General features: G+C 37.6%; 3 protein-coding genes across 3 annotated transcripts; 1 reads left to right on the forward strand and 2 right to left on the reverse strand.

The window, feature by feature from the left end:
• Positions 1-1,617: 1,617 nt before the first annotated feature.
• LOC130463680 (uncharacterized mitochondrial protein AtMg00810-like) lies at positions 1,618-3,075 on the reverse strand. The gene is made up of 2 exons (XM_056832887.1): positions 2,960-3,075; positions 1,618-2,698 (listed from the first exon to the last, which is right to left on the reverse strand). Exons 1-2 carry the CDS (start codon positions 3,073-3,075, stop codon positions 1,618-1,620), a joined length of 1,197 nt encoding a protein of 398 aa, XP_056688865.1.
• A 2,823-nt stretch (positions 3,076-5,898) lies between these two features.
• LOC110795641 (uncharacterized) lies at positions 5,899-9,831 on the forward strand. The gene is made up of 2 exons (XM_056830726.1): positions 5,899-6,690; positions 9,186-9,831. The coding sequence occupies exons 1-2, from the start codon at positions 6,431-6,433 to the stop codon at positions 9,751-9,753; spliced, it is 828 nt and encodes a 275-aa protein (XP_056686704.1). The 5' UTR covers positions 5,899-6,430; the 3' UTR covers positions 9,754-9,831.
• A 450-nt stretch (positions 9,832-10,281) lies between these two features.
• LOC110795159 (uncharacterized) lies at positions 10,282-11,869 on the reverse strand. The gene is made up of 4 exons (XM_056832888.1): positions 11,663-11,869; positions 11,401-11,559; positions 10,850-10,990; positions 10,282-10,647 (listed from the first exon to the last, which is right to left on the reverse strand). The coding sequence occupies exons 1-4, from the start codon at positions 11,867-11,869 to the stop codon at positions 10,282-10,284; spliced, it is 873 nt and encodes a 290-aa protein (XP_056688866.1).
• Positions 11,870-13,438: the final 1,569 nt, after the last annotated feature.

Here is a 13,438-nt window from a genome sequence, read left to right on the forward strand (position 1 = left end):
GTCAACTGTTCAGTAGTAGGTATTGAGTAGCAACTCGTTCCTCTGCTTTGGTAGTTTGGTTTCCTTAATCTGTAAAATGGAATAATTTCTGTAATTGAGTTAAACTAATAATTCAGGAAGTCTCCATTGCATGTATAAGTGATCTGTTTCAATAAAGCATATGAAAAAATAAACTAAACAAAATGTTGCAGTTCTGCTTTTCCACTTGCATGATTCAATAGATCATGTTATAGGTTCATTATTGACTTTGTTCATACACATTCTGTGCACAAATTTAAGGTGCCATTATATGCTTGTTTAAGTTAGCTTGAATGTATATGAACTGTTTGGGGCACCTGGCACCAACACTTAATTTAGGATATTTATAACAGTATAATTTGTGAGTGTGTTGAAATATATATGGGACTGGTTCGTAATGTAGTATGTGTTTATATTTTTATAACGGTTTTGAGGACATTAGTGTTACGAGCACATGTGCATTCTTTGTGTGCTTGTAAATAATTGATCTTTTCAAATTCAATCTGATCATTTCGTTCCATAAGTTTTGTTTTTTACTTATACAAAATGACTTAGGCTTTCCATTTGGCGTCAACGTATTACGTAGACTCAAGATTAAACCTTTATGAAAAAACTTGTGTCCGTAGGAAATAATCCTCTATTCAAAAGAATACAGGAGATTTGTTATGTGTTGTGATATTGCTTTTGAATCTTCTTGCTTGATTTTTTGTTCAAATTTGTACGAATTGCTTGACTTTGGCTTAATTGTTTCAAAGGCCATACTCGGTATATTTTTCTGTAGCCTGCTAAGTAATTGTATGCATGCTACGATTTTGTTTCTTGCAAAACCCTATTGTATTACTTGGAACACTAATTTGGATGAAAATCAGCTGTTGTGGAAGTTCTAGAATTAATTTCTCATGTTAGATGACTTAGATCCCTTTAAAGAGTTGAAGTTGACTTGAAGCAATTAGATGACTTAGATACCTTTGATAATGTTCCCTAATTTGACTTGAATTCGGTTGATGTAAGGGTGTTCTTACCCTATGCATTTAAGGGGTTTAATAGTGTGTTGACTTTGCTAGAGTTCTGCCCTGCTTCGGAGCTGATGAATGATGTCAATTAATTTGCTTCTTAAACTCTGTAGTTGTAGCAAAAGAAGTTTCAGGGTGCTCATTACTCATTAGGTTCGAAACGATCATGATCGAAATTCTGGTAGGGGGTTCGATTTGAATTTGTGTATTGGACTTCTTTCTAGTGATCTACCGAACTCAGAAAATAAAAAGTTCTGGACCTATGTTTTCTACATTCTATATACGATTATGTTTAGTTTCTTCCGATCTCAGTTTACAATATTGAATTTAGGTTGCAATAATTTATGCTTGCTTAAGTTAGCTGTAAAACGTTTGAAAGCCCTATAAATTATCCACGGGTGAACTGAAACTTAATAATATAGGATGTTTTGGTTATGTTGGAATTGAATTCCTTGAGTATTATTGATTATGGGAAAGTCCTTATATACAAATATTTAGTAACGTAATATGCGTATGCTAAGGCTAAGAATCAGGAACTAAATATGTACATGATGACTAAATCAATGCTAATTATATACGTAATCTATCATACGCCCGCAATCGAAGCGGGAGGTTTGCGAACGCTTAGACTGTCCCGAAAATCATTAAATAGTACGCGCGGAAGCCCTTTTGTAAAAATATCGGCAATCTGATATCGGGATGGAACATGAAGAACTCGGACCTCACCACGGGCAACCTTTTCCCGGACAAAGTGAATGTCCATCTCAATGTGTTTAGTGCGCTGATGCTGAACTGGATTACCTGATAAGTATATCGCACTTACATTGTCACAATAAACAAGCGTCGCTTTAGGGACCGGGTTATGGAGTTCCAAAAGAAGATTCCGGATCCAGCAAGACTCAGAGACCACATTAGCCACACCTCGGTACTCGGCTTCGGCACTGGAACGGGAGAGGGTTGGCTGTCGTTTCGAAGACCATGATATTAAGTTGTCACCAAGGAAAACACAATAACCGGAGGTGGATCGCCTAGTGTCCGGACAACCACCCCAATCGGCATCTGTATACGAAATCAAGCTGCCAACACTAGACTTATAGAGATGTAAACCAAAATCAATAGATCCCTGGACATAGCGCAAAATGCGCTTGAGAGCAGTCATATGCTCAATACGAGGGTCATGCATATGAAGGCACACCTGTTGAACTGCATAAGATATATCTGGCCGAGTGAATGTGAGATACTGGAGAGCACCAGCGAGTTGGCGGTATTTAGTCGGATCATCAAATGGAGCATCATTCGAAGCACTAAGCTTCGGTTTGGTGTCGACAGGTGTGGGGGACGGACTACAATGTGACATACCTGCCCGTTCCAGAATTTCTTTAGCATACTGTTTTTGAGATAAGAATAGCCCATTTGCATCACGAGTAACAGCAATGCCCAAGAAATAACTAAGATGACCAAGATCCTTCATAGCAAATTCAGCACCCAAAAGTGCCATAATAGACTTACGGAGAGAATCAGAAGAAGCCGTAAGAATGATGTCATCAACATAAAGAAGAATATAAGCAGTGTCTGTACCTCGGCGGTATATGAATAAAGAATGATCAACGGTGCTGTGGGTGAATCCGATGGATGCCACATAATCTGCAAACCGTTGGTACCAAGCCCTGGGTGCTTACGTAATCTATCAGGTTAATAGTTCTGTTATTGGTCGTTTTGTACGACGTGAGGTCGACGCTGGAACAAGTCATCGCAAGTCAGTCCGCCCTCGGATCCTATTAAGGAAGCAGTCAAGGTTGGTTCCTATATTCAAGGAGCCATCATCTCCACTATATGCTTGTTGGACAAGGTCAAGGAAGCTAGCAAGGGTCAAACAAACAGTTAGAGGAGATCAAGGGATCAGTTGAGAGTATCAAGGAATAACTAACGGCATTATTCTGTCTTCTATGCTTGACCTAGTACTATATAAAGACCATGAATCCGCAATGAGAGGCCACTTCCAATCTGCATCTAGAACGCCTACAATGAAACCCACGCTTCCCATGTTCTGCCATTTACTCCACTAACACACGTTATCCGAACGGCTATGGTATATATATATACTATCCCTTCATGCTCCTAGGATCCGATGGCTTTTCCCGTAGCTCCTACAACAAATATAAGCTAGCCTTCCTCTTATCTTCCACATGGGTATTCCATCAAGATATGAACCATTGTCGTTCATCTTTAGCCAAGGTATATTAAACCAATTACACTCTCTTTACACACCTACCCTTGCATTAAGCCTACTGCCCTATTATAAAGCTCTTTCACAACGAGTCTTCCCTGAATGTCTCGTCCGCTTACGTACTCCCACAATATTTGCCACACCTACTTGTGTTTACCCTATTATATTAGCTATACTTACGTTCTTGCGAATATACAATGTAATTGTACTCAGTAAGGCTTTTTACGCCTATTACCTAGTGGATTGGTGGACTCATGGCCACCCGCGGTTTTTATCCCTTTCGGGTTTTCCGCGTCACCATCTCTTGTCTTGTCTCTCTTTATTTCCGCCCTTTATTTCATGTCATTTACATACTTTATTTTATCTAGTCGTCTATGTCCCAACCAAAGGTCGTCCATACGAAATTTGGCATAAACAGTTTGGCGCCGTCTGTGGGGAGATGGCTAGATTTATCTTCAAACACATATCCACAAATATCCTCTCAAACACAATATCCGACCCACTTGGGTTCACCAATAAAGTTGTCGCCAGGCTATGGATTGTTGTCATACTTTGTCGCCACCATGAGATGGAGCTACGTCAGGGTGCATGTCGTCGCCAGATCAGGTGTCGACATCAGCAGGTGTCATCGCTAGAAGTGACGCGTCTGAGTGGTCGAATTCAACCTAGATGATGCATATCGTGACAACGACACCAACGCTTGATGACATCGAAAATAGACGTCACGGACCATCATGCAGATGTCACCACAAACAAGATACAATATGAGTTGTCTCGTACCTTGATAAGATCTCGAGACGATTTGACACTTGACGTCGCGAGAAGTATGGTATAAAACTCAACCCCAGTGATTTTAATTTAAACTAATATTGTTTCTAGTCCTTGTTGTCACTAAAACAGATGTGAACACGTGACGTCATCCACCAATGACATGACGTCAACATAGTTTCATCCGACGTGACCTCCACATCAGTCGACGACGTCTCCAAAAACGAAGGCGACAAATGGAGATTCAACAACAAATTGTCGGCAATACTAGATTTTGTGGCTAACTTCAGTCCAAGTATCAAATAGGAGAATTTGTAGTTGTCCTGAAGTCGCCACAGGGGAGCATATAGTATACTCTATCTCATTTAATTTTCATATAGTATACTTGATTTGCTTTTTATATAGTATACTTTGCTTGTTTTAATTTCCAAAAGCACTTTGAAATATATGCTATACGTTGTTATCCTACCTTTTGTACTAACATCGTCACCACTTGTCGTTTGATCATGTCGTGTCGCCAAGTATTGTCTTGTCTACAGGTATTGACGTGTCGCTTGGCTAGGTCATGAGTACATCAGGGGACCGACGTTAGAATGCAGGTGACAAGGTACTGTCTTGTCTATAGGTACTGACGTGTCGCTTGGCAAGGTCGTGAGTAAAGCAGGCGACCAACGTTAGAAGTGTTACACGAGGTCACGACACGACATGAGGTCACGACGATACAACATGACGCCACGACAGCAGGACGCGACCATTCTGGTTACCCCTATGACGACAAGAAGTTTCTCGGCGTTAAACATGGTACGTAGAAGTGATTATCGAACATCTTTATTTTAACAATATATTTCTTCGTAAGTTCGCCAACAGATCGTTGATTGATACATGAATATCAATGGGGGCTAAAGGTACGAACATACTTTCGAAGTGAGTTATCTTTTATTTATAATATACACGTATTGTCGCTGCCACGTACATCGCAGATCGTGAGGGTCATCAACACAATCGAATGGTATGAGTGACTCAATTCATTTATTAGTGACGTCAAAATTTTATAAACTAACACCTCATATCCTATTGAAATTTTCTCATATATCATCCGTGATAACTATTTTTCATTTACTAACGACATGCCGCGACTATACGCGTTAGTATGTATATTAATGACAACAGATTACCTTGATCATGACGGTATGCCCCGACGCCACGAGATGGCAATGACCGATGACACGACGCCACCAGACTACCGAGAAAGCTAAGGAAATCGGAATGTCGAATAATCATCATCAATGATCATGATGACACATGAGTAACTTCTAAACTATTTTTCACACACTTTCTCATTTCAATTCATTCATTGTTGTTCTCTTGTATTAATATGTCTCGTATTCAACGCTCATCAAGTTAACTAATAAATTTTTGCATCGCACCATGAATGTCTCAATTTTTCTAATGACTAAACCATTTTATCAAATCGTTTTGAGGTAATTTGACTTGACACATGAGACGTTTAGAGGTTGCATCATGCTGGCACGCATGTACGAAGTCAAATATAAACGAACGTCATCATATCTGTGGCCGACTTCAGTCATGATATCTTCCTAAAGCCGCCACAGGGGGGCAAGATAGTACATACTCCCGTTCAGTTTAATATACTTGTTACAACTTTGAAGTTTAACTGACGATGTGATACAATTTATTTTCATGATGATCTTGTCGTAAGATTTTGGTAACAGGTACGATGCTAAGACAAATGTACGAACACTGGGGGCTCAACCACTATCACATGTCGAAATAGGCGGATAAAGAAAATTCATTGGGTTTCCCAAAGACGACAAGTGATAAGACGTCAACCGATTAACAAGAAAGGTAATTTATAAAGAGTTCACATGTATTTGAATTTACGACATATTGTAATGTAAGTTTGTCAAATGATTTTACCAAAGACGTTAAGAAAAAGTCCACTTCTTAAGACAGTATAAGGAATTCACATTAACCATATGTTCTTTCTTGTGCCACATTGCGAGGATCAACCAATAAGTCGACCAACGTTGGAATGGACAATGTCAAGACCAGCGATGCGTCATCATTCAACATGACGGTACGACGCCAGATGTGACGACGATGGTACAAGCGATGGCAATGATCTCAGGAACGAAAACAAGATCGGCCACGAGAGGTGTCACGACATCAGGACAATGCTGTTGATTGTAGAATCGTCATCAAGGGACAGTCAACGACTCGACGTAATTTCGTTACATGAGCCCATATTAAGTAATATCTAACACTTACTTCGTGCGTTAATTAATTTATTACATTTTTTACTACACTGCGATTAAAGTTCAATTTCAGTTTTTGTTATTTGTCGCATTGAATATATCTTTCCAAACGCAATTATATTATATTTATGTTTCATCTTATTCATTTGAAAATCAACGCTAACATCGCATCAAGCGAACGTCCACCTCTACCTTTTCTATCCTCAATAGATCACTTGTTGACGATATCACCAACGACAACAGCAACGAACGACATCATCAGAAGACGACATCAACGAACGACGCTATCAACTACAAGCGACGACGTCTCCATGGTCATAACCCTTAAACTTATTGGATCCCAACGACGACGTGTCTCTTCTAAGCGCGACCACTACACACGACGCAGGTACTATTTATGTGCACATAGCTTCGTTCTTTGAGTACCTTACAAGTGACATTTATTCCACAACGAATAATAGATATAGCATAAACAACATTTTAAGCTAACAACGTGTATGCACCCCCGACACTCGTCCAAACGGCTAACCAATCGCCAAATATAAAATAGCAAACTCACGTCTTTCCTCCTCAACACTGACGAAAAACAAAGCAAACCCAGAATGCTCAAAACCTACTTAAATTGTTGTTCTAAAAATCCCATAGGCTAAAGTCTTATGCCATAGACTACACCATCAAAACATCTTATCCCTTGTCCCCATGTTATAGGAAACCTCACAACCCTTCGAATATTCTTGACATTCGTCATAAGGTTGCTTCAAATCATTCACTCCATTCACCTGTAACTTCAACTTAGTCTCCTGCTACCTACCCTCACACGACATTACATCCGACTAAAATAATTCGACATTATGCCCAATCGACGCAACTTCCTTCTCTAAATTCTTCGCATGACTACGAACAAACGAAAAGGCTTATATCGCCTGCATACGATATATGTCACACAACAGCGACAATAGAGGCACGCCTGTAAACATCAGATGACCGACTGAGATACAACAGTTAGCCATGGCGCCTGTAAACATTAGACGACAGACTAAGATACAATCGTTGGCCATGACGCCTGTAAACATCAGACGACAGACTAAGATACAACAGTTGGCCATGACGCCTGTAAACATCAGAAGACAGACTAAGATACAACAGTTGGCCATGACGCCTGTAAACATCAAACGACGGACTAAGGTACAATAGTTGGCCGTGACGCCCGCAAATATCAAACGACAGACGAAGATACAAAAGTTGGCCATGACGCTAGATACCTAACTAACGTTGTGTCTCAACATATATGTTTTCGCACAGGTTTTTTGAGAATTACATTCTGTTGTCTCACGCTCGTTAAGAGGAACGATTCTTTCACAAGATGTCAGGTTTACGTCTAATTAAGCTAAGGACACCAACGCCAACATGAAGACGCCAATATACGCATGATGACGTCAAGTGCTGTCAAAAATCATGGATGACACCAAGTTGCGACGCCACTGATCAAGATTAAGTATGGAAGACGACGGACAAGACGAAGACAATGACAGATTAGCATCGACATCAAATGAAAGCGGTGACAGACTTTGAAGATTATTTTCCTAACTTTCGACTCCCTACAATTAGGAAAATGGGGGCTATTGTTATTGGTCGTTTTGTACGACGTGAGGTCGACGCTGGAACAAGTCATCGCAAGTCAGTCCGCCCTCGGATCCTATTAAGGAAGCAGTCAAGGTTGGTTCCTATATTCAAGGAGCCATCATCTCCACTATATGCTTGTTGGACAAGGTCAAGGAAGCTAGCAAGGGTCAAACAAACAGTTAGAGGAGATCAAGGGATCAGTTGAGAGTATCAAGGAATAACTAACGGCATTATTCTGTCTTCTATGCTTGACCTAGTACTATATAAAGACCATGAATCCGCAATGAGAGGCCACTTCCAATCTGCATCTAGAACGCCTACAATGAAACCCACGCTTCCCATGTTCTGCCATTTACTCCACTAACACACGTTATCCGAACGGCTATGGTATATATATATACTATCCCTTCATGCTCCTAGGATCCGATGGCTTTTCCCGTAGCTCCTACAACAAATATAAGCTAGCCTTCCTCTTATCTTCCACATGGGTATTCCATCAAGATATGAACCATTGTCGTTCATCTTTAGCCAAGGTATATTAAACCAATTACACTCTCTTTACACACCTACCCTTGCATTAAGCCTACTGCCCTATTATAAAGCTCTTTCACAACGAGTCTTCCCTGAATGTCTCGTCCGCTTACGTACTCCCACAATATTTGCCACACCTACTTGTGTTTACCCTATTATATTAGCTATACTTACGTTCTTGCGAATATACAATGTAATTGTACTCAGTAAGGCTTTTTACGCCTATTACCTAGTGGATTGGTGGACTCATGGCCACCCGCGGTTTTTATCCCTTTCGGGTTTTCCGCGTCACCATCTCTTGTCTTGTCTCTCTTTATTTCCGCCCTTTATTTCATGTCATTTACATACTTTATTTTATCTAGTCGTCTATGTCCCAACCAAAGGTCGTCCATACGAAATTTGGCATAAACAAGTTCGATGTTGACGGGTTTTAGAATATAATATCTGGAGAAGTTAATTAGCAGCGTTGGAGTCCTGAAGTGAATTTTATGCATAAAGTAGTAGATTTTATCTATGCGTTGCAAAACATTTGGTGTTTCATCCCTTAGAAACCGACTGACATTTATTTTAAATTAAGCGATCCTAATGATTATCCTAGCTTATTTTTACAGTAGCAATTATCCGATAATATTTAACAAAAATCTCTATGGCTTAATCTATAGCTTATCATGTGAATTATTCAGTATTAGATTTGGAGTGTGAATTTTTGATATTTTATTTTTGGTACAGGTTTACTGTTGCATCAATCCTACTTACACAACTCGGAATCTCTGTAGGAGATGATGGTCATCTTTACGGGCACGATTATTTTCATGGACATGAATTGATTATTCAAGTTTCACTACTGTTAGGTATTATTTTAATAATTGTTCTTATATTTCTTATTAGACGCTTTTTCAAGAAAAGGCAACAACATAGCACACCACCCAGTATCCAACTCCCTAATGTTCCCCCGTCCCAAGTGCCTGAAACTTCTACTAACCTCTCTAATACTCTTCCGGAAACCTATGTATTACGTAGATTACCCGAAGAGATTTACAGAAGTTTTCAGGTAGATACGTATTCAACTGAACGTTGTAATGACTTCAGTCATATAGATTGTATGATATGTAATTTTGCTTTTGTTGATGGAGAGGACCTATGTATACTTCCTGTTTGCCGCCATGTTGATGGAGAGGACCTATGTATACTTCCTGTTTGCCGCCATAGTTCATGGTTTTTAAGCCATGATTGTCGTTGTACAGTCTGCCGTCATGATTATTTTGACGGTTTTAATAATGATCAATTAGTAATGTAAAAAACTATGTATGTTGCATTGTACATGTATAGATAAGTTTTATCTTTTAATTATATATTTTAATATACTAATTATTGACTCTGTGTTATATACATAGTATTTGTATGAGTTTTTGTAAAGCCGTATTTTGTGATTTCAACCCATCATGTAAGAATACCTTGTACGAGATTGAGATTGAGATTGAGATTGAGATTGAGATTGAGAAGTATGGTTGCAACTTGCAAGCAATGCGTGGGAGAATACCTTGTACAATGTACTTTGTTATTCCAATCTCATACGACGTACGGAGTATATGTTATGTTAAGCGCAGGTCTGGGTGTTCTGTTGCTTTCCAGATTTCAGGCAAACATTGTCTACTTGTAAAACTTGTAATATAATGTCTTCCCCTTTGTGTTCATTTATTGTGTGGAACTGAACTGGGTAAGAACTGGTAATAAGTTTCGAGAATTACTGGTAAATCTGGAAATAAACTTGTATTACCGAGTATTAATGTTCGTTGTTTTTATTTCTTCCATTCTGAAAATGTAATTACATTGTAGTACCACCATAGAATATTGTTCTTCCAACTTTGGGATATTGTTCCCTATCATAGACTCCATAATGCCAATTATCGGTATACTTTTCAGTTTGTTTAGGGCTAATCTGTTGACGATTTGCATCTAAAACCCCAAAACGAGCACAATATGCAGATAATCTAACATCTTCAACCGGATAATAGCCGTTTCCGATGGGAGGAAGAGGCTGGTCAGGTGGGCTATATGCCTCTCCACCAACTGCAATATAAGTCGCGCCGTTAGCCAAACCGGTGAATAGCTCTCGTGGCCAATAACCAACAATATTGTCTGGTCTGATTGAGTCCCTTATTAGAAGCCACCAATGCCCTGTTTTAGGATCCTTTTCAACATATTATGAGCATTAGTTTATGTTACAGAAACAATATTAGGTTTACAAACTCATCATTTTTACGGAGTATAACAACAAAACATTAATCCGTCGTATACAATTGAACATTTAATTGTTGATACTCTCAGAAAACTAAAAGTTTGAAGAATAATAATGAACAAAAATCATGAAGAATTCAAATTAGAAATTTCACCTGGTAAACAAAGGGCCCCATACACACTATTTTCGAACTCCCTCTTTCCGAGGTTCCACTCACAATAGCATCAACCGGAATGTGTTTATTGACCCTAATGAATCCAGGGCACAACATGTTGAAACAATGTGATTGACCAGCCTTAAAGATAAAGACAAAAAATTTGTCAGAAAAGGCAAATAAAATGGACAAGAAGTGAAATGTCGGATCATAAACTCACATTAAAATACTGAAAAAGATGTGTACGATTGTCTTTATTTATCGTTGGATTAACCTACACGTTTGAAAAGAAATGGATGTTAGGAGTAAATTACTGTGAACCAATGTGACAAAAAGTCTCACTCAAAAGGATAAAAATAGTCCAAAAGATCGAGGATCATATAATTTTGACATCCGCAAGAATTAAACACTCCTTAATGTTTAGGATATTGTTTGATATAATGTTACATTTTCTTCGAGTACATGGAAGGTTACAAAACCAAACAATGTACAAAGACCTTGCATGCGTTAAACAATTTTTACGAAAAAGAGGGAGATGCGGAGTAACTTACAGTCCAACCAAATTGTATCCGATCATTACCATTTTGAATGATCATTTCTCCCGATGAATATTGTTGTGGCGTAACATGTGGATTATAAATGCTTAACTCACATTTTACACCATAATATTTCACTTTGCTTGGGTCGGAATTTGTTTGAACAATTGCGAACTGTGACAACAATAAAACAATCCTTCTTATTAGGAACACATATATTAATTAGGAACCTCTTAAATGCTCAAATTATTTAGAACGGAGGGAATAAAACGTTTACATGAGTTCCCGGTTGTTGTTGATTAGCGTTTGACTTCAATCTAGAAACATAATCTTTAGTAAATCGCGACATTCGGATAAATTCATCTTTACTCCACCGCCGGATTAAAATAGTTCCCTCAGGGCATCCTCCATCTTCTAATTGCATATTCTCAACTAATGCCTCATTTTCAGCTTCTTCCCATTTTGGTACAAAACTTGGTCTCATCTAAATCCTAACAAAATATTAGAGCAGGTACTTCGTCTATTCTTTTTTTGAAACTACACGAAATTGAATATAACAAAAAAAAAAGAAAAAAAAGATCATGAACCTGTGGATGGGAAGAATGATTTTTCATTAGAGGATGATCAAATGCAGGCTGTTTATAGAAATCCACACAATCGTACACATCTCCATATTTTGTCTGTGAATCATACTCTTGATTATTATTACAAGCATTATATATATTTATAATAAACCACCACCTTGCACAATTGCTCTTGCCAAAAAAAAAAATGTTAAAAAACAACAAACAAATTGAAACACATAAATAAAGTATTTCTACAAATAAGCCCAAAAATGGATTTTGGAAATAAAAGTTACTAGTTGTGGATAAAGTTGTAAATCATTAGAGAAAATTGTACATACAAATGGAGAAAATTGTAAATCATAAAGGAAAATGAAAAAGAACCTTTAGTGTCTTAACACTTGGCTTTTTTAGGAGCTTAAATTGCTTGACCCATTCAAGTTTATCTTGATTAGAAAATTGAATGCCTTCTATTTCATAATTTACCAGAGATGAACACAAGATCACAAAGTATGTAAGGACCTTAATACCCATCATCACGTACTCTACAAGTATCGAATTAAAAATATATATAAATATGACATTTACTAAGATACAAAATATCGATGTGTGGTCACAAAAGCAAAAAATAATTTCAATAAACCGTGCGTATTACCATATTAATTAGTTCATTTGTATATAGAATTATTGTATTTCTTACCTGTTCTTGAGTATGCAATTTCTGAAGGTAACTTGTAAAAGTATCCCTTTTTTTTGTTTCTTTAATTTACAGTTTTACATGAGATGGCTAGGAAATGTGATATATAACGTACTCCTGGTTTTGGTATAAAATCAGTAACAATTAATGCACATGCATTAAAATAAGGAGGTGCTTGGATGCATGTTGTACATGTTAAACAATAGACGACGATAATAAATGAAAGAATCAGGAGTGATTTCATTAAAATATGAAAGACAAATCTATACTAATATATTAAAAGGCGTTGTGAAAAATGTATATGTGTCATTACAATGAGGTTCGAACACCTGACCTCAAGTGTGGATGATAATTCTCATTACCATCTTAACCAACTACCAATTGTGGTTTATCTCTTCACATTAATTTATAAATAAATGTTCACATGAAGTCTAAAACAAATAAAATTTTATGTGACTTTAATTTCTATGGACTATTTTGAAAAGAAAAAAAATTAAAGCATTATGACAACCATGAAGAACCCTGATGTCATAAGTCTCATAAGAATCAACTATATGATTGCCTTACATAGCTGCATATATATCTAATTTGGTGTTTATTAGTTTGACGCACTTAGTTCCATGAGAAAACAAATTATACAAATTGTAAGATGATATGATTGAAAACATACTTGCCATGATAAATGACTTAGCGTGTCTATGTAGTTGACGAACTCAACGGATACTTTTCATTCTATAGAATACAAGTATTTTGGTCAAATATTGAGCTCAAGAAAAATTTAAAACTTTAGTTA

The sequence above is a fragment of the Spinacia oleracea genome, chromosome 6, assembly GCF_020520425.1.
Source record: "Spinacia oleracea cultivar Varoflay chromosome 6, BTI_SOV_V1, whole genome shotgun sequence".
Classification (NCBI taxonomy): Eukaryota; Viridiplantae; Streptophyta; class Magnoliopsida; order Caryophyllales; family Amaranthaceae; genus Spinacia; species Spinacia oleracea.

Coding starts and splice junctions, on each gene's coding strand:
- LOC130463680 (XM_056832887.1), bottom strand. CDS start 3,075: ATGGGAAGCGTGGGTTTCATTGTAGGCGTTCTAGATGCAGATTGGAAG. Junction 2,699..2,959: donor ATAGAAGACAGAATAATGCC/GTTAGTTATTCC, acceptor GTAAGCACCCAG/GGCTTGGTACCAACGGTTTG.
- LOC110795641 (XM_056830726.1), top strand. CDS start 6,431: ATGTTTCATCTTATTCATTTGAAAATCAACGCTAACATCGCATCAAGC. Junction 6,691..9,185: donor GACCACTACACACGACGCAG/GTACTATTTATG, acceptor TTTTTGGTACAG/GTTTACTGTTGCATCAATCC.
- LOC110795159 (XM_056832888.1), bottom strand. CDS start 11,869: ATGAGACCAAGTTTTGTACCAAAATGGGAAGAAGCTGAAAATGAGGCA. Junction 11,560..11,662: donor AACAACAACCGGGAACTCAT/GTAAACGTTTTA, acceptor TTGTTGTCACAG/TTCGCAATTGTTCAAACAAA. Junction 10,648..10,849: donor TGGGGCCCTTTGTTTACCAG/GTGAAATTTCTA, acceptor TATGTTGAAAAG/GATCCTAAAACAGGGCATTG.